Raw genomic sequence first — 21,923 nt, 5'->3', positions numbered from 1 at the left:
AAAAGAGTAATTAAAATTTCCCAAATAAAGTAACTACTTCTCTAACATGCGCAATTAATTATTTATTAAAAAAATATTTCACTTCATTTTGAAATAGCACTTAAAACACATAAATTTATTAACAAAAAAAATTGGAAAAAATCTTAACGAAGAAGATGAATACCTATTACCAATAATTAGCGATTATTAACTATGCAGAAACTTGTGAAAAAATTATCCTATAGACGAAAAAATGAAGACGATCACATATTAAAAATGACTAATGATTATCAACTGTAGAACCCAGAAAATTGGAAAACCCATTAACTTATTAATATTTATTACTGATTATTAAATGCGTTGTTTGAAAGAAAAAAATCAGTAAAACATACAAACTCAACCAAGAGAGAGTGGTATAAACTAGGGGTTAAGAAAGACAAAGAAAAACCATGAGAGAAAACAAAAATCTCTAATTTTTTTTACAATCTAGAAATAAAAAGCAAATAACAAAATTAGCCGAAAATATGAAATATTATATCAAAAAGACAAAATAGAATCCAGGAAAAAAATAAAAATAAAACAACAACAACAATAAAGAGTGTTAGTACATATAAGTATATTTAGATTGGAACTTATCCTTAGCAAAAATAACACAAAATTTTATTGAAATTTTAGGTAGCTAGACTTTGAACCTATTAATCCTTGTGACAAAATGGTGTTATACTACTCACACTCTATAGGGTTCTTTGACTACACCACTCGCTTAGCACCGTTAATGGTCATATGTGCTCATCATATCGCGTGAAGTTCACATAGGTGAAGTTCTTACAGTATCTCTGTTACTTATAGATACTTGTACTCAAGACTGAACTTCATTAAGAGTTAAGAGAAATCAACCTTTGATTGTAACAGCTAACATTATTTTATAATGTTGCCCAAATCAATGACTTGTTCTTACCCATTGAACCTAATGATTTAGTCATTTCCTAACGTTAACTTGGGTTACCACCATTGTCAGATCACTACACAATGAGTTTAAGACCCATACTCCTTGATGTCGATTTCATCAAATCTCTTTCTAAGAGGCTTGGAACTTTACTTAATAGGAAAATAAATCTCTTGCAAGAGTATTTAGAAATAAATAAATAGAGAAAAGGAATTAAGTAATTACTCTACTTAATAGTAAAAATAAAATACACGGTGTCTTATTAAGATAAAGGATATATTTTGTAAGAATGAAATATTGTCAACAAATAAAATTAATGATGTATTTCGTGGCATTTTTTTATGCACATATGCAGAATAGGTATCACTGTATTAAAAAAAAAAAAAAAAAAAAAAAGGTACTCTGGTGATTTGATTATATTTTTTGGAGAAGGGAAGTGTCTTTAACATCAATGATTTTAATTTTAATGTATATAATGACCTATACTGTTGGCTAGATTTATAGGCTTTGTAACTTGTGTACGTGATCATAAATAATTTTTGTAAGTTTAAATGATATTAGCTAATTTAAATGGTATTACTCCTCATATATTAGATAAAATTTCGTATATGTTTAAGCTCTTGCGCCAAATTAAAAGCGATAAAATCGCATTTTATGTACACGGGTTCTCGGGCCTAAATCATTCCAAATCTTTTTTTTTTTTTTGTTATAGTGATTATTTTAAAATTAAGGGATTTATTGTCATTTTTTCGCCCATGGATTACGTTTGACCTAATGTTTATAAATTTGACGAGATATTCTGATGTTGTTAAATGTTAATCAAATTTTTGCTACAGTGGGCATTTTCTCATATCCTAATTACCTATCTTTTCCCATATTAGTGACCACACCCATTAATGATAAAATAAATTAAAATGATGTCATGCTCAGATTCTTGGATCCCGTACTCTCTCTCTCTCTCTCTCTCTCTCTCTCTCTCTCTCTCTCTCTCTTAAACGAAGTACTAGACAAAACACTAAATTAGTTACCTGCAAGTCAAGAAAACACACGACGTAGCTACTTCGTCTCAACGGATAGACAGCTGAAACGTTATCCAATCTTTCATCTGTTCATCACGACACATCTAATCCGAACCTCTTTATCATTATAAATAGGTCGCAATAGTACCTTAGAATAATATCTTTATATTATAGCTTCCCTCAATCTGCATAGAATTACCATACCACCTCATATTATTATTGTTGAACGATAATACAGTTCGTCACTACGAAGATTATGATCGATCAAGAAGTGTATGGGTGAGCGACTTCCATGATACTCTTGTCAAGTGAACAATCTCTTTACAGGTTATCTTTGTTTCGTTGTCTGTTCGACCTGAACTCTACATTTTATCACCACATGCACGTTCAAATTAATTATGTACGCTTATACATTGTTTCAACTTTTTATGTATTTATTTTTATATAATCACCTAAAAACAATATAGCACTTTGGTAAATTAAATGATTCTAACCGAGGAAAACAATCATTAGTTTATAAATTAATAAACATTTCGGCCAGATCTAGCTCTTCATCTAAAGCTTGATTATATTTTTGTTCTTGTAGAGTCTTTTTTAAGAAGTCAGAAATAAAAGAAAAGTGATTTGAAAAACAAAGCATAGTAAGTATATCAAATCCAAAAGGACAAATATACGTCCAAGGTTACTAATAGTTTATGTTCACTTGAGTCTTGACTATGAGGAAGAAATAGTATTGAAATAAAATTTATTATATTATTTTCTTGAAAACTAGGTACGTAAGCTTGTATGATGGGGTAATTATTCTTTTTTTTTCATTTATTATGACTTCAAAATGTCTGCGAAATATAAGTATAAATCTTAAAATAGAGAAAACCTCTAACTATTAATATACCATGATTTATTTTAATACAATTGAACTAAGATTTCTTTTTTGGGGTCCAAGTTGACTTGTTAAATATACCATGATAAAAAAAAATAAAAACTAGAAAATGACACTGTTCTTCATTATGAATGTTTTGAACGATAGAGTTATCCCTAAAATAAATAAATTTACTTTCTTAATTTAGTTTCAAGGATCCATGTACAAATATATATGTATGTAGCGCTCAAGGTCGGAATGGTAACGAAACTAAGGTACATGAGTAAGGATTGTTTTCTTGACAAGCTTTTGCATGGAAGTCGACGCCTTTTTGTCTTCTCTCCAATACTCTCGAATATTACTATTACAGGAGATAGCAAGGTAAAGTTGATTTCAACTAAACAAATGTGTTCAATGTTCCTATTTTCACCGACTTCTATGCCACTTTCATGTTTTCTCGTAATGTTTCGTGTTTATAAATAATTTTATACTGAAAAAGACATTGACTTGGAAAATAATTTAAAATGGGGCATAATAATCTGTGTAATTGTATCCAAATCTCTACTAAACATGTATACGGAGTTCACCTTTGTCTTGATCAGTTTTGAAAGGAAAATAATATTGTATGCGACTAAGTTGATAACGAACGTGTGTGTGTGTTTTTTTTAAATGAATTGTTAGGACTCAATTTTCATCTCTCTTTATTTCGCGCAGTCTCTCTCTCTCTCTCTCAAACAAAATCTCAACTTAAAGTTCTGACTCTGTGGCCAATGAATAAAACAAGAAACCACCATGAACCTTTCTTCTTTAACCCATGATCTCCAAATCAATCTTCAAACTTACTCTATGTTGACTCAATCGACAAATCCTAAATGGCTTCAAAGCCATCTATTATTACTATGGATCGGTTGTTTTGTTATTTGGCAAAGCTGATGTTCTCTATGTTATTGGAACATATATGTTATGACATGTGTCGGCAAATCTTGCGTCAAGATTAGTGGCGTTGATTTTTTGACCTGCAGCTACTTTTTCTGATCGACCAATGAGAGTTCAACGTTTGCAATGGGAAACCCTAGCAAGACATTCTCGCTGGGTACTGTCTCATATAAAATGAATAGTTTATCTCGGTTTTTGTGAGAGTTACCGAGCAAAAAACACATTATCCTTTGTGTGATGTTACTCTATTTTTATTCTTCATTGTCGTTGTTCGTTCAATAAACAGAGTTGAGTATTTGTATTTGTGATGTTGTAAATCATGCACTACTATAAGTATTGATCAACCACTTGGTGAGTGTGTTAAGAGGAAATTTAGGGGAGGTCAAACATAGGCGGAGCTCAAACACAGTGAGTTCACTAAGTAGTTCTGAAGTATTATTAAAAACGGAAAGTTGGTCATTCTGTATTGTCCGTCATTGTACTTATTCTATCAGTTAGTGAAGATCTCTTTCCACCGAAATAACATGTTTCTAGAAGTAGGCACGATTGGCCGAACTGAGTTACCAATCATTGTCTCTTGATTTATAGTTTATATTATCATTTTAATATAGTAAATTTTCCAGTTGTGTAAGTTGGTTTAACAATCACTAAGGGACATCAAGAAAACAGTGAATACATGTTTTCAATTGGTATTAGAGCGGGTACCTTGCACATCTAGGGTGTGTTCCTTTGTATTTGACTGTTTTTGTTGAGATGGATGTTTTTAGGGAAGGTGGTTTTGTGAGTCGCGATCCTCTCCTTCATGGATCTAACTACGCTCACTGGAACGCCAGAATGAGTGCTTTCATCAAGTCTATTAACCATAAGACTTGGAGAGTTGTTGGTGATTGTTGAAGCCCTCCCACGAAGCTTCCCGAGAATGGAGTCACATTTGTCACAAAGACTGAAAAGGATTGAGATCCTACTGAAGACGAAGCCGCTCTTGCCAACTCCAAAGTGCTGAATGCTATTATATTGGAGTATTTAAGATTTTTTTCAACTTTATCAACACTTGTGTGAGTGCAAAAGAAGCTTGGAATTTTTCGGAAACTTCTTATGAAGGCACAGACAAAATGAAGAACTCTCGTCATCAACTAAGGACTACCAAATTTAAAAATTTAAAGATGTTAGACGAGGAGACCATCAACGACTTCTATGTTCGTGTGCACGATCTCTCAAATGAATCATACTCCCTTGGCGAACCTATGTCTGATGCTAAGCTAGTAAAGAAGATTCTTCGAACTTTACCTTAGAGATTTCAAGATCAAGGTCACCACAATTAATTTCATGATACCTCGAAAATGAAAGGGGATGAGTTTATTGGATCTCTTCTCCCTTATGAAATGTCTCTAGAAGTTGGTCACAATGAGAAGAAATCAAAGGGAGTTGCCTTCACAGCAACAAATTCTAATTCTATTTCTCACCATGTTGATGATTTTATTGATTCTTATGATGACTTCTTAGCAATGCTTCCAAAGAATTTTGGCAGGTTCATGAGAAGATTAAAGAAACGCCCTATCAACCACATTGGCCAACCTGGTGCTCCTTTCAGCAGAGATAAAGCTTCTCGGGATTACAAACGTCAAAATAATTTCAAGAAAGGAAGGGATGATCGTGGGCATTCTCAACAGAATAAGGGGAAAAAAATTCAGTGCAGAGAGTGTGAATGATTTGGTGACATACAGGTTAAGTGTCCTAATTATTTGAAAAAGCAACAAAAGAACTATAATATCACTCTCAGTGATGAAGAAATTGACTCTGACAGCGGAGAAGAGTCTCATGGTAACAACTCTGTAGCTTTTATTGTGAAAATTTCAGAGACACTTGAATCCACTATAGATGAATCAGGTGCTAATCCTAGTGTCCAATTCATTGCTAGTTCCTCTAATCATGCTCATGTTGGTCTTCCTAATAGTGATGAGCTCAGCGATGAACTACAAGAAGCTTACAAAACTCTCTTTATCAAGTGGCAGATGAGTCCAATGTTTACATGAACAGAAAGAGAGGATAGAAGAACTAGAAGCTAATGTGGCTCATCTATTGGAAAATATTGCTAAAATGAAGAAAGACTTCTCTGATTATTGAAGCTCTTCTCACTGAGAAGGCCAACGCCTTGGAAATCAATACAGACTTGAAGAAACAGGTTGCAAACTTTCATTTGACTTGACTTTGCTGCTATGATAAAATCTGTTCAAATGTTGAATTCAAGTACTTCTAATCTGAATAAAATATTTAACTTAGGACGACCTTCTTCTACTCACAAAGCACATATCTTTTACTCATCTTCCAATGATCCTCAAAAGACTTTTTATTTCTCCTGCAAAGCCTGAAGAAAAAAATGTCCCAGAAGATGTTATCTCCAAAATTGCCTCCATCAAGCAATCAGGATGACCACTACATCTCAAGACCCAAGTGGAGATGTCACAACTGTAAAAAAACGGGAACACGTTCGTCCATATTGCTACAAACTTTACGGAAAGTATTTGAAGAGAAAACCACAGATTCCAAGACAGAGTGAGTCCATGCATTTTTTTCAGAGGCACACTGCTCGCGTGAAGATTGATCTATGAGAGATGACCATCAATATCCCTCCCACGGTAATTTTTTTCAAATTAAAAAACGTGCATAAAATATTATGTGCAATGACATTGTTCAATAAATCTAAAAATAAAAAAATAAAAAAAATAAAAAAAACTCAAAATGCGAGAAGTTAATTTGTAAACTTTTAGAAACCCATTTTCTTCTCAGCCGCCGCCCACTCCCCCCAGGCAACGGCCGTCGCCCTCGTTTAACGGCGGCAAGGCTAAGTCTTGGGGGGAGGCATGTTTAATCTCTAGCCGATTTGCTACCTCTTTTCTTTTTTTTTTTGTTTTTCTGCTTTCCTTCCCCACGCCCGTTGCACTCGCAGATGTCCTTCTGGAAGCACGACCCCCCGAACCCGACGCTGGCGTTCAGGAACTTCCCCCCGATCCGTGAGTCGGTCCCCACCGCGTACGCCACCTCCGAGATGTTGGCTCCGGTGGCCTCGCACAGCGCCGACATCGCGTTCACCGACGAGATCCTCTGGGCGAGGAACGCGTTGGCCGCGAGCTTCGACAGCTCCGCCGACCACAGGTTGGTGGTGAGGATGCGATCCTCCGGGACCCACCGGGCGTACACCGCTTTCAGGGCCTGCACCGCCCGGTCCCCCTCGGGGCTCTCCCGCCCGCCGATGAGCACGCGGTCAGGCTTCAGCAGGTCCCCCACCGCGGTCCCCTCGGCCAGGAACTCCGGGTTCGATAGGATCTGGAAGTTGATCCCTTTGTTGTTGTGGGTCTGCAACTCCGGCGGGGTCCTTCTCCGGCGGTTGAGTTGTGCCGTCTCTTCCCTTGGACGTTCGGTTTTTTGCAGTTGGTGTTGGTCTTTTCAGGTGGCGTGGTGGAGCTCGATGTCGCCCCAGCCTCAGGCGACCCTCGGCGCTCCCTCAGACCCGGCCATCCCCGATCTATCACTCCTCACCGACGTGGCTGCTATTCTCCGACGCTCCTCGATGAAGCGCTCCGTCAAAGCCCATCCTCGGTCTTGGCTTCTGTCCTCACAGGGTGTTACCTTTTCAGATCGCCGCCCCTCGTCGATCCCGGTCTTAACATCTTTATCCGGTGAGGTCGAAGAAAGTCTAGATGAGCGCTACTTTTCTCTCGTGTGGCCCGGCCTCGCGTCGTCGACACTGTTTTGGTTGGAGAGTGGTAGTTGTGGCTCGTCGACGTTCGCGACGCGGCCGTGCTCGCTGCAGATCTTGAGTGCGGGTGTTCGCTTTTTTTTAGTTTGTTTCAGTTTTAGTTTTTTAGTTTGTTCTTTTGATGTTGGCATGGACCTATCATTTTCTTGCTTTGCTTTGTTTTGTGTTGGACTCGGATTAGCCGTAGTTTCCTCTCCCGTAGTGGATTTCCTGTTAGGTTTTTATCTATGCAGGTTGAAGAGCCACCTTATTCGTGGTTATCGGACCAAGTTTGGTTGGATTTTTCCATCACCATTCTTTGGGTTTTTTAACGAGCCTCTTGTGTGCTCTATTGGTGCTTGTAATTCTTCCCGTTGTCGGAAGTTAGCACATATCGTACTTTTACCGGAAGTTAGTGTTAGATTCACCTCGACTTAGGTCTTGGTAATCCATGTACTAAGGTGTTATTCTCTTGTATTGATGGGTTTTTACCCAATTTTAATGGAAAATCCGTACTATAAAAAAAAAAAAAAAAAAAAAAAAATTGGCCAAACATATGTTTTTTTTTTTTAAAATTGAGGGGCGCAACAAGTTGCACTTGTTTGACGACACTACTGGATTATATTTTTTTTTTTTTTAGCAGACTACTGGATTATAAAATGCGATAGAAAAGCACTACCTAGACATTCTGCATTGATGAATGAATTGTTCACGTTCGTTGACATGACGTCTAAACTCCATAAAGCTATATGAATACAAAAGTTATAGGCTTTTTAACCTGCTTCTCTTCCTACATATGCACTTGTTTTATTTTCTACATTCACTTCACCCCTTAAATTCTCGGTGTTTTTTTTTATTTTATTATTATTTATATATATAGAATAGTGCATATATAGTGCACGATGATAACAAACGGATAGAAGAAAGTAACACGAGTTGAACATTAAGAAAGACGCGAGTATATCGGGAATTAACATAACACGAATAACTCCCGACAACATTACATAGCAATATATAAAAGCATAAGCTAGATAGCATAAGACATATTCAGTAGTACAATGGCTAACCATTATTTAATTAATCCTTAACTCTTAATTTTGTACTATATATATATATAAATAAGAGGTTAGCGGCGCTTGGTGGCGGGCTCTTTCTGGGCGTTGAAGTAGACGGTGGCGACAGGGAGGCCCAAGTCGAGGCTTCCCGCAAAGTAGCGCGTGTTGAAGTTGGCTCGGGACGCCGGCTGGTCCACCAGCCCCACCGGCCCTTTCTGCCGGAAAAGCACCAGAATATACCGGTGGATTCCCACCGGAGGCCGTGGCCCCACGTACGGCAGAATCTCCTTCCCTGCGCTCACTCCGTAAATACAATTATTAACTAAATATCAGATTTTAATATAATAGTTTGCATTTCTTACCAGTTATATATCATATCATTAAGGGTAATTTAGCAAAATAGTCGACTTAAACGTTGAGGATTGCTAAATAATCAAGGTTTAGTAAAAAATAAGTAAATAATAAATAGCCACTGTCATATTAAGTCACGTCATCATTTATGTCTATTTACTTAATATTTATCAAACATTGATTATTTAGTAATATCAAACTGTAAATAGGCTATTTTTCTAATTTTTTGTATCATTAATTGTATTCGACACTATTTATACCATAAATATTGGTAGTGTCAAATTTGTTAACTATTTTGTGGGATTTACAGCCTTCATCGCCTCGCCAAAAGCTCCCTCTCATGGTTTTGTCACACCAGTATTAAGAAACCGGAGGTTTCCACAAATTTGTTTTACTATTTAATTTATTTTACAAAATAAAATATTAATATAGGATCCCCGGAGAATAATACCTTGTCTCTAAAAACTCACCTCTATCTCCGTCACTAATCGTGGCAGGTAATATTATTGTTAAAGTTCGCAAATAGAATTTATAAAGAATAATGTGTGTAATTCAATGTATATGATAATATTTTAGCTGGGAAATTCCGTGATACATTTCAGTTTCTTTTTGGTCTGAATATTCTTTAGCAGAAGACCCTTTGTACATGTTCAACACGTGTCAAGTGATCTGACTGCCACATGGGAAGACTATACGAAGCAAGGGTGTTGTTTGACAGGTGGTACGAGAATATGATGATACGTGTCATGTTTATAGGAAGACTATGCTTTTTGGCAAGTGGAAGTAGAAACATTGCATGGAATAAAAAAGATGATGACAAAATAAAACTGTTGAGCATTCGAAATATTCGAAGTAAAAACACATGGAGAATGTATGAACACAAAAGAGGAAAACAAAAAGTGGATTAACAAGAATCTCACGTGAAAAAAGAAAAAATTGGGAACCAAGTTGGTTTTTTTTTTTTTTTTTTTTTTTGTAAGAAGGGATTACTTCTCTTGAAATATAATCTCTTGATATTTTTACAGTATCAGAACTCATTGAAAATCGGACCATCGGACCAAAATGATGAATCAATTGTTAAGAATCATCACCTTGAAGGGCTGTCAGGTATCCCACGGAGAAAAAAAAAATAGGAACTAACAAAATTTACAAAGATCAGTTTAGATACCACGTAGCAAGGTTATTAGGATATGACACGATGAGCATATGAATTTCTTTTTGCCAACTTTTCTTATAGATTCGATGTTTCAAAGACAAATGTCGACGAATGATAGGAATTCTTGGAACAAACTTTATCATCCGGATCCCACACAGCGACAAGAAGGTTTTTCAACGAAATACTAAATGAAGCTAAATATTCAATTTGAACCAAAAAGATTATTTATCAATTTAATATCTCTTATTGAGAAAATATAAAAATAAATTATATATATATATATATATATATATATATATATTCTAATAATCCAATAACCTATAGTGAGGCACAAAGTCGATATTTTTCCTTGGGTACTAACTACTGAGAGATTTTTAATTATTGTCTTCAATTTTTCTTAGTCAGATGTTGAGAAGTTATTTTGATGTATTTCTATATATGTACATGCATCTTGAAAATACAGCTACGACGACGTGCATCAAAACGGCTGCTACGCTATATTACCAAAAATAAAACGAACGAGTATTGGAATTAATTATTGAATTATTATGCACTTTTTCTTAATTTCATGAATCATAATATATATATATATATATATATATATATATATATATATATATATATATATACACACAAAGTTCTAACCTCTATTTGGGTTTGTTCCTCCTGGAATATCGACAACAATCCTGAAATCAACACAATAAAATAAAATAAAATCTATTTAATTTTATTTTAATGATTTATATAGGTAAAATCACAAAGAAAAAACAAAAACATTACTTACCAGTGAACCCACTCACGCATGCTGGGCTCACTAGGGCTTGGTGCATCTGGATCAGTCATAACCTGCAAGAATTAATTAATATAATTAAAATGCGTAAATTACAACATTATCAATTCAAAATGAACAAACAAACATGTAATAGAAAAGTAATATATACTTTTGCATGCGATATTAGTAGCATGAAGCACATACATCTGTAAACTAAAAATATTTTGCTTAAACCTAATGTAAACTAAATAATTAAAAATATGATATACATTTATATATATATACCAAAGTGTAGAGCTCATCAGAATGGCCAGCGATGACCACTTTGGGAGGTATTATGGCAATGGAGGGCTTGATGTCACACCCATTAGTCACGTGCCTCGATCCGAAGTAGACAGACACGTTCACCGTCGGCAAAAACATGTCCACCACGTCGCCGATCACACGGCCCACCACAAGCGGGTCTACCGAGGCTGCCATGGATTCACAACAGAGGATACAAATAAGGACAGCTAATTTTTTATTTTTTTTAAAGACTTAAAAAGCTTTTGTTAATTTGTGAGAAGAGAAGTTGGGGTTTATATAGGAGTTTTTCACTTTCAAGACTTGCACCAAAGGGAAAAAAAACAGCAAAACAGCACACAAGCTTGAGAGTGAAGTGAAGGGAGCGAATTAAAGTGCATGCAAAGAGATAAAAAGAAAAAGAGAGTCGAGATAAAATAATAATAATAAATAAATAAAAGTTGAAAGTAAAAAGTAAATTAGAATGAGGCAGAGAGCGACACGTGGACGGGAGATTAGGGACGTAAAACCGCCATTGGGTTTTGTTTGTTATGTGAATGGATTAATTAATCGTAGCCGTTCGTTGATTCCCTGATGAACATGGATCAAAACCAGCGGTAATATATGTGAGAGAGATCAGTTTTTTGCATGAAAGCATTCTCGAGATAAGCATGAATCAACTCAGTTAACGACAACCGAAGGGAAAGGACAGAATATGCTGTGGAGCCCATTGAATATAACATTGTACGTTATATTTTTTTGGGGGATGGCACGGAAATGTCTCTTTTGTATATATACGTAGTTCACTTGCAAATAAGGGAATATACAAAAATAATGCTTTCATTGAGACAAAATCAAATGTTAAACTCAAAAGAGACAAAATGTTTAACCTAGAATGACTTAATAATAATTGAGTATACTTATTTACATAGATATGACACTTAACGAGTCTGATGTCCGCGGGAGTCTCTGCATTTTTATAAATGACAATATAAATCTAGAAATACATAAATTTAGTTTATTAACTAACCAATTCTTGTCAAATGTCAATGTTTAAAGTTTAAACTATTACAGCCTTCAAAAAAAAAAAAGTTTAAACTATTACAGAAAACTAATTATTAAATATATATAATGTATTTATATGGATTGTTGTTTTTCTTTACTAAAGCTATTATCTACTAATTTTTTTGTCTTCATATTTTTCTCCATAAAAAAAATAAATTTTATGATATTTATCTACTGGATTGTGTATTAATGAGTGTCATGAACTTTTAAACAAAAGATTAATTTATAATAATTCATAATCACATATTAATTCATTAGACATACATTAACACAAATTAAATATGTCAATTTAAATATTCTTTGTTCAATAATCTTTAAATCCTCACACAAATTCTTTAATATAAATGCACATAAACTACGATGATAAAATTACATATGTTATATTCTCCCAAGTTGCGTGTATATATATATATATATATATATATATATATATATATATATATATATATATATATATGCAACTTGAGGGATATATATTTATGTTATAGTCACTATGATGGTTAAATATTGTTACAATGAAAATTGATTTTTTTTTTTTTTTTGAGATTTGTAACTAACTAGACCACTTTAAAAATGTGATTTTGGATCTAGCCTATGTTTGACAATTTTTAAGGATATAGTCAAATGGTTTATGTGGCAATAATTAAGGTCTGATTTGTCCTTAATTATCAACAAATTCGTCACTTTTTCTGTCATATTTTTTTTCAAATAATTTTTTTTGCATCAAAACTTCAAAAATTTGTATCTTTCTCATACGAACTCGAAATTGAGTGATTTCATATCCTACAAATTCGTGGCGTCGATATCTTCAAAAATAGACCCATTGTGTTTGATGAAAAATTATGTTTAATGCATCATATTTACGGTTCCATTTATTTTTTTGATAATTTCAAAAGTTTCAATTATTTTCATATTTAATGTAGTAACGTGATTTTTCTACATCTATGGTATTAAACATGATTTTTCATCAAACACAATAGATCTATTTTTGAAAATCTCGGCGTCACGAATCCATAGGATTTGGAATCACTCAATTTCGAGTTTATATGAGATAGATGTGGTTTTTTTGAAGTTTTTATGTAAAAAAAATGTAGGAAAAAAATAGGATAGAGAAAATGACGAATTTGTTAATAAATAAGGGCAAATCGGACCTTAATTATCGCCATATAAACCTGTTGGTTATTTCCCTAAAAGTTGTGAAACGTAGACTAAAAAAAATTCATAATTTTATTTTGGTTATTTTGCTACACTGCCCTTTTTTTAAGACTTAAAATTTATATTTATATTATAGTCACTGTGGTTAAATATTGTTACAATGAAAATTGGTTTTTTATGACTTAAAATTTATTCTAACAAACCAAATAACATATTTAAAACTTTTGAAGAAACTAATTTCATCTCTACATTTATTGTTATATTTGCATTTTTAATTTTCTATTTTTAGCCTTGCGAATACCATATAACTTTAATATGTAACCATATTTATTGAAATTAACTAAATCTTAGGAGCAATTAGACTAGTAATTCAATAACTCATTTTCTTTTTAAAACGTACGTAACCATAGTTATATTTTATTAATAAAATAGTCCATCAGGCCTAAATTTATTAAATTAACTCAGATTAAAGAACAAAAACTAAACAAGAAGCACGAGTGCGACAATGCGAAAGAAAGTATTTTTATTGAATGATTTTTATGTAACACAATAGTTGTTGAGAGATTGCAAGTAATGTATACGATAATAAAAATAATATTGTAACTAATTAGGCCACCTTAAACTTAAGATTTGAGATTTAGCCCACGTTTGGAGAATTTTAGAAAAATAGCCAATTATATTAGGTGGTACTAGAGATATTGAGTTAAAATTCCATATTTGTCCTTAAATAAATATAAAGTTTTTTTTTGTTTTTTCTAGATTCATCATTTTCTCTCTCTTGTTTTTTAATTCGTCACTTTCTCTTTCCTACTTTTTTTCAAACATTTTTTTTGCATCAAAACTTCAAAAATCAATATCTATCTTATACAAACTCGAAATTGAGTGATTCCAAATCCTACAGATTTGTGGCGCCGAGATCTTCAAAAATAGACACATTGTGTTTGATTGTGTTATTTGAGAATAAATATGAATACGTTTATATGTAACAAAGGGAGAGTTTGCAGGAGGGTTACTAAAAAAAGGGGAAAAAAGTATAGAGAGAGAGAGAGAGAGATTGTTTTTTTATGAGGTCTGTGAATTCACCTTTTCTATATTATTGAATGCTTTGCAATTTAAAAACAAAAGAGAAAGAAGCTAAAAATGTTGAGTTTCAAGTTAGTTAATACTTTATATTTTTCTATTCTTTTTTATTTTTATTTTTAAATACTATGTGAATTCACTATTATGGAAGTAATAAGTGTTAGCCTAAATCATTTCAATTCGGTTTAGGGAAATTAAAATAACTTTTAAATCGTTATTATAACTAGACTTCAAAAATTTATATTTTTAGTTGAATTTATAAAATAAATTAATATAGTTAACCTTCATAAATGTATTATAATTTGTAAATACAATTTTCATCAATTTTAAATAGTCAATATAATCAAATGGGTAGAAAATATTTTCAATGTATTTAAAGATTATCACTCTTGTAAGAGTTTAATTGATTGTATTACTTGAGAATAAATGTGAATATGTGTATATATAACAAAGAAAGAGTTTGCAGGAGGGTTACTAAACAAAAAGAAAAAAAAAAGGTTAGAGAGGAAGATGGAGAGAGACGCACGGAAAAGAGAGAGATAAAGAGAGGTATCCAGTGGTAAAACAAAAAAAAAGACATATTCAAAGTTATCGGGAACATAAACTAATCAGTTAAACTAAAAAATGGTATTTCCTTTTGTTATGAAAAAGAAAAAATTAAAAAATGGTATTGTTCAATCCAAGAAAAAAAAAATGTCGTTTTCGTTGCCGTTTCGAGCCTCTTGATTTACGGAAAATCGTCATGACGATGGAAAACCGAACGAAAAAATTGTGAAAAATAGCAAGTGAAATGTCGTTTTCAAATGCCGTTTTCGATGAAAAACCGACGTGCCGACGGAAATAACGTGGCAAAATATATTTAAAATATATACATGTAATATATATATATATATTAATTTTTAAACATATATAAAGAAAATACATTATGTATATAATCTTTTTTTAATAAAAAATTGTATATATATAATATTTTATAAATGTGTGATACTAACGTATATATTATTTTTTATAATTTGTTTTTTAAAAAAGCGATAGTAAAAAAAGAAAACAACAACAACAAAATTTAAAACGACAGCAAAAAAAAAAACAACACAAAATTTATTAAAATACTTTGACATATATATATATATATATATATATATATATATTCAATAATATTAAAAAGTTAGTTAAAAAAAAAAAAACACTACAGCAGCAAGAGCAAAAAAAAAAACGACACACAAAAAACGACAAACAACGAAAATCGACGAAAAACGACAAAAAACAAAAAAAGACGAAAATCGGCGAAAAATGACGACGAAACGAAAAAAAAAAACATCTTTCGTCGGCCGGACACCTTCCGGCAGCGACTTTTTCGCCGGAAATCGGCGAAAATCGTCGACATTTTATTCCATGGTTCAATCTACATGACTTTGGGATTGGTTTTAGTTATTTAGGATAACATGCAATCGAATTTAGTAATTATTATGGAATTGAACTCTTTACCTCAAACTAATATCTTTGGGCCCGATGCCTAAGATCGATCAAAAAGATAAAAATAGCCCGACCAACTCCAATATGGCCCACATTGTTTGGGGCTTTGGGCCAACCTAGAGCAAAACTAATAAGACTCAAAGGCCCAATTCTTTGGATGACCCCAATTTTTCCGTAAATGAAGAGGAGTTTAAAGAAAATTTTGAGAGAGAGATTTGTGATGGCCAAAATATCTCCAAATATCCGCCTCCCAATCATCGGCATATGTCATTTACTTACCCATGCATCACTCTAAATTGTTTATCTATTGCTTCAGAACATCTTGTCACACTCGTTATTCTCATATTGTGCGTGACATCGTGTCTCTGTCTTAACAAATTTTCAATATCTACTTTTGACATCTTGTCTCCGATTTGTTCGCGCACAGATTCGGACGAGGAGGACAGCCAAGGTCGCCGACATCAATATAGAAATTATCAAAAGGAGAGAGAAATCTGAGATCGTAATTTTTTTTAGAGAGATATAGAGCTGATTGGAGAGAGACAATGAGAAAGAGAGAATCGTGATAGAAATTTGAAATGGTAATAAATATGTACATTAATAGAAATTTAATTTTTCATTATCTGCTTTTTTATTTCAAAAATAAATCAGATAAAGGACAAAATTGGGATCAAATAGTTGGTTTAATTGCCACATCATCACGTTTGGCTATTTAAATAGCAATTTTGAAACGTTGGTTAGTTTGCAATTCTAACGTTTGAAATTGGCTAATCAGTATAATTTTTCTATAATTAATATATTTAGTTAGATATAGATTTATTAGAACATCCATAACGGAAAACTATTCTAATTTAATAAAACAGCTACGTAATAAGGTTATAGTTTAATCTGTCTCGCTGGCCGGTAAATGATTTTTTTCCCTTCTTAATAGGAGATAGAATAGAGCCCTCCCTCAAAATATATATATATATATATATATATATATATATATATATATATATATATATATATGAGATAGAATAGATGTATGGTCTAATTTGCAGCCTTGTTGACGTTTCCCACTATACAGTCCACAGATGATAAAGTGATATCTAATGGAGATGTTGACATTTCATAAATTTTCCGTGAATAACACAACAACTGTCCCAGAAAATAGAGCCACTAAATAAGTCACTACAATATACAAAAGCTTGTCCCTCCAAAACCATACACTAGTCTCCTTCGCACATGCTTGCCTAGGCCCACAATCAAAAGACACTTCATCTTCGTGAATAGATTTAATAGGGGATTAAATTCTACGGCAAGTGAAAATTAATAATCTTACCCATTAAGTATCAACCAGATTTAATTTCCTTGCTACATCTTCACAAGAATTGGAACAAAAAGACAAAAAAAAGTAAAAAAAAAATCTTACAAAAGAACAAGAACACTAGTGGCCAAAATAATAATAACAACAAGCTACAAAATGAAATGGGCTAGGATACGAGTCTAATTATGGAATGGCCAAATAATGTACATATACAACAAAGAAACAACCAGGGTGAGAATAGACATGTGCAAGGAGGGCACTAGACCGTTGGATTGTGATTGATCCGAGATCTCGGATGAATCAACGGCCAAGGGCATTCCGTCGCTCGATAGCGCGCACGACTGGTGATGATCTGCGCCGTCGGGGCTCATCATGATCGCTCGTATGACCGCAGAGACGGTGCGAATATAAGCCGTCCGATTCTTGGCTAAGAGCCACGTCAGACCCATCATTTCGCAATCCTTGTTTTGCAGCTTTGTGGTCCTCATATCTTCTAGTTTGCTTGTGTTCAAGGCTTTCTTCTTGTTGAGCTGAGTGAATAAATAGCATTCAGTACGTTTGAGCGAATTAGAGAGAAGGGAACGTTTTAAACCAACGGTGTCATATAAATTGTAATGCAATTTATTGTGCAAAGGACGAGTTTGGTGCTCTATGTAGGTTTAATGTGGACAGTCATTGATTTTATAGTTGGAATATCAAATCAAAAGTCTGCGTGAAAGGAAAGTGCAAGCACTTAACAAGATCAGTGATCAGATCAAAGTCAGTCCAGTGCGACAATAATATATTCCCAGCAAATCAATATACAATAATGAAAAATAAAGCTATCGGGCAGAAGAGATTGAATTTAATTTATGGATTTTAGGACCAAAAAAATCATTATGTAAGTGATATTTTGGTCTATAGCAAAATAATTTAACAATAAGAAGCATCAACTTTTTCATAATTCCAAAGCTCTTATCATCAAACAGAATGACACCTTAAAAATTCAAATTTCCTTAGAAAATTATTTATTTCGTTTATTGTCTATAAAATTAATAAGTTAGTTAAGTTAAAAAAAATATGTTAATGAATAGATTTTATAAAAAAAATTTACTAAAAAGTTATTGATTACAATGACTAAAATATTATCAATCACTAAATTTTTTAGGATTGTACTTAGAAGGACCAAAATATAAATCACATAATGGTTGGTGGTCTTTTTTTTAACGTCAAGGACTATATTTTTAACGTCAAGGACTCACTGGAAGGAATGTGAAAACCTAAGTGTTAGGATTTTACCCCATAAAACAGAGATTAAGAGGCTATAAAAAATAATATAAAAAAGATTTCATCATTCCAAATAATTTAATTATGATTTTTACGAATGTGTTAGAACTTAATTAAATAATACTTTTTGTTTTCTATGATGATTACTAAATTTTGTTTTACTCATAGAACCAATATTCATTTATTTATAAAATCACATTTTACTATGATTTTGTAGATTTACTAATTATAGTAATTAAAAAAACTAAATAATTATATATAAATTTGTTAAAGCAATTTTTACTAATTTTTAACAAATGAGTGCTAAGTTTTGTATCCTCTAATTCAATCCCTTACTTTAACGGTAATTGGATTATGTAAAGAGTTAGAGGGTAAAATATCTAACAACTTCATCATTACTAAGGGTTCTTTTTTTTTCATCTTATGACATCAAGTAATCATCGGGAAGAAAAATATTATTGCGCGCAGTAGGGTATGTAGGCCTTTATACCGCTATTTTTGGTGCCTGACTAGATGCGCAATTTAGCTCTTCCAATGAGTTATATAACCTATATATCTTATATATATATATTTGTTATAAAACCTAATGAGTTATAAAGCCTATATATATTTGTTATAAAGTGCCGATTTACATGTAAATTTATAGGAACTTCTGACATGCCACTTACTACATAACGATTTATTTGTAATAAATTATGTTAGTAATTTTTTTTTTTAAAGAATGACTTATTTGATTTTAAAAATGTAGGTGTACAGTACAGGTGCAATATTAGATTAACTGGGTTGAGTATTTAATTATCACTTAAATCATCATTATTAAGAACATTTTATTTTTTAGGAAGAACACTACGATCAACTAGTATGCTTTATTTTAACTGTTAAAGTATTAAAAAATAATTAATTCAAATTAGTAATTTGTATTCGTCTTCATTAAAGTGTAAAGTTGGTGGAAAAAAAAAAAAGGGATGACCCTAGACCCTAGTTAGTAGTACTATTCACTTTAATAATCTTTCAAGTAGCCTTAAAAAGGAAAAGGTGATAATTAATTACCAGGCGAAGAGAGTGCAAGCACTTGGAACAACCACCAAGGCCGGGAAAGCCATCGGCGAGATCGGAGCGTGGAAGGCAGTCTCTCTCGAGGCGCGTGACGCTGGCGTCGCCGACAAGCTTGCCTTGGGCGGAGGAAGAGAAAGCCGCGGGACAGCTCAAGCTGCGGAGCCGAATACCGCAGTAACAGTAAACGACGTCGCAAGTCTCGTTGGGCCTCCGGAGAGCGACGCCATTGTCGCGCATCGCGCTCTCCGCCTCGCCAACGCACGTCTCCGAGTCGTCGGGGAGCACCGGCATGTCGTACGCCGCCGTCGGCCGCCGCTGGGCGGGTCTGAGCGCGGTGGCGGAGTAGGCCGAGTACAGCCCGGCGGCGAGGGCGGGGCAGCACCGGCCGCGGTGAACCTCGCCGCCGTTTCCGCACGCCGACCGGACGCCGCGGAAGAAGGACGGCGGGAAGGTCAGGCGGCACCCGGCGGCGTCCGACTGCTCCGGGAAGGCCGGGATTGTGGCGGCGGCGGAGGAGGACGGGGTGAGAAGGGGCTGCACGGCCGTGGCGGCGGCGGCGACGGCGAGGAAGACGGAGAAGAGGATCGGGAAAAGGGTTTGGAGAGGGGTGGTCATCGGAAGGGAGATTTTGGGGTGGGTTTGGTTTGGGAGAGAGTGAAGCTCATAAATGGATGTGTGTGTGTGTTTTATTGGAGGAGAATTGAGGAAAGTGAATGAAGAAGGAAGATGAGGTAAAGTGGGGTTGGGTATAGTTTGGAATTGGATGTTTTGTTTGATCCACTTTTACTTTCTTAGTTATAGTGGAGGATGAATAGTAAATACTGTTTATTTACTCACCCACCACACAACCAATTTTCGATTTTGTTAACCTGGGAAAGTTAAGTTAACGGTAATTTACGTAGTGGGCGAAATGTACTGTGTGTTTGGATTTTTTTTTTTTGAAAGTCACGGAATATACATAATTTTTTTTTTTTTTAAACGTGGACGATATCATGGAGAAATATCATTAAAACCCTCTTGCGGAAGAATACCGTAATTTTAAAGACAGAACTAAACCATTAAAGTTATTGACAACTTCTTTTAAAGCGCAAGGACAGACAATCTCCGACCAAATTTCATATGATCTAACTCTAAGAGAGTATATAGTCAAACTATGGGCAGCCCCATTATAAGAACGAGGAATGAAACAGAAAATACAACTCTCAAAGTTTGAGGACAAAACCTTTATATCCGCAAGGATGGTACCAAGCTCTGTCCGACTAGTTGGGATACTAAGGATAGCCTCGGCATCATCAATCCGAACATATTGCGGATCAACCCTTCATCTCATTCACCACCCTTACTCTTAAGCTCGGCCACCTTCATATCGACGGGGATGTAAAGAGGGTCAATAAAGGAGAATGTGGATGGCCGAAGAATCCATTTATCTCAGGATACCTAGACGAATTCACCATCTCCAATCTTCTCCTCGAACCCGCTCGAATGATCTCCTTGCCCCACACTAAGCTTCTCCATATGAATGAGGCATTCAAGCCACATGAAGTGCTAAGGATGTCCCCGTTAGGGTCATAGCTCTCATGATAAACTCGGCCGACAAGGCTGTCTGGATGTCTAATGAGTCTCCACACGTTCTTAGCAATGAACGCTTGGTTGAATTTGCCAAGGTAATAGAGTCCCAAGCCTCCGTCCGCCTTGTGCTTAACCAACTCTTTCCACTTACACCAATGGATTTTCCGCGTGCCATCGCAATTGCCCCACCAGAATTTAGCCACTGCGCTGTGAATATTTTTGATGAGCTTCGCCGGTATCTTGAAACAATTTTCCATGTAGCTCGGAATAACCCAGAGGACCGACTAGATGAGGACCTCTTTACCAGCATGCGAGAACCAGAGCCCCCTCCACAACTTCATATTATCCCAAACCCTTTCTTGCACAAAAGCAAATAGTTCATTCTTTTTACGACCGGTGAAAGTAGGAAGACCAAGGTACTTATGATGACGTTTGGTAACTAAAACGCCCAAATAATTAGCAATCATCAGTTGTGACTCCTTTGACACGTCACATCCAAAGCAAATATCCGACTTACCAAGGTTAACAACTTGACCAAATGCCGAGGAATAGACTTCGAGGCTCCTAGTCACCGCCTCGCAGTCTTCCATACAAGCCCGAAAAAACGCAAGACTATCATCTACAAACAGTAGGTGAGACACCCGGAGGCCCTCGGTCCAGAATCTAACCCCCTAGGTCTCGTCTCTCTATTACATAACTTTTAACGTATGTTGAATTTATATATAACCACAATTTTTTATAATGTTAATCAAGTGCAAAAAATATTAAATTTAGCTCTTTCTTATAAAATTAAAAGGAAAATCTTATATCGTTAAATAACTCAATGCTCACCTAAAAAAACAACAGCAACTCTGAAATG

The 21,923-nt window shown here is 34.4% G+C and overlaps 2 protein-coding genes across 2 annotated transcripts; both read right to left on the bottom strand.

Moving 5' to 3' along the window:
• Positions 1–8,394: 8,394 nt before the first annotated feature.
• On the bottom strand, positions 8,395–11,467 carry E12A11 (PEBP (phosphatidylethanolamine-binding protein) family protein). The gene is made up of 4 exons (XM_089629031.1): positions 11,095–11,467; positions 10,822–10,883; positions 10,683–10,723; positions 8,395–8,822 (listed from the first exon to the last, which is right to left on the bottom strand). The coding sequence occupies exons 1-4, from the start codon at positions 11,287–11,289 to the stop codon at positions 8,602–8,604; spliced, it is 519 nt and encodes a 172-aa protein (XP_089485157.1). The 5' UTR covers positions 11,290–11,467; the 3' UTR covers positions 8,395–8,601.
• Positions 11,468–17,169: 5,702 nt separating this feature from the next.
• On the bottom strand, positions 17,170–20,419 carry LOC149384415 (GPI-anchored protein). The gene is made up of 2 exons (XM_089629520.1): positions 19,490–20,419; positions 17,170–17,703 (listed from the first exon to the last, which is right to left on the bottom strand). Exons 1-2 carry the CDS (start codon positions 20,108–20,110, stop codon positions 17,353–17,355), a joined length of 972 nt encoding a protein of 323 aa, XP_089485646.1. The 5' UTR covers positions 20,111–20,419; the 3' UTR covers positions 17,170–17,352.
• Between the last annotated feature and the right edge of the window lie 1,504 nt (positions 20,420–21,923).

This window comes from Urtica dioica, chromosome 10 (assembly GCF_054948205.1).
Source record: "Urtica dioica subsp. dioica isolate 48M chromosome 10, U.dioica_male_clone48M_v1_H2, whole genome shotgun sequence".
In the NCBI taxonomy this organism is placed as follows: Eukaryota; Viridiplantae; Streptophyta; class Magnoliopsida; order Rosales; family Urticaceae; genus Urtica; species Urtica dioica.
The sequence above is the reverse complement of the archived record's forward strand: the minus strand, read 5'-3'. Positions and strand labels throughout refer to the sequence as shown.

Coding starts and splice junctions, on each gene's coding strand:
- E12A11 (XM_089629031.1), bottom strand. CDS start 11,289: ATGGCAGCCTCGGTAGACCCGCTTGTGGTGGGCCGTGTGATCGGCGAC. Junction 10,884..11,094: donor CTGATGAGCTCTACACTTTG/GTATATATATAT, acceptor TAATTCTTGCAG/GTTATGACTGATCCAGATGC. Junction 8,823..10,682: donor AGGAACAAACCCAAATAGAG/GTTAGAACTTTG, acceptor GAGTGAGCGCAG/GGAAGGAGATTCTGCCGTAC.
- LOC149384415 (XM_089629520.1), bottom strand. CDS start 20,110: ATGACCACCCCTCTCCAAACCCTTTTCCCGATCCTCTTCTCCGTCTTC. Junction 17,704..19,489: donor GCTTGCACTCTCTTCGCCTG/GTAATTAATTAT, acceptor TTATTCACTCAG/CTCAACAAGAAGAAAGCCTT.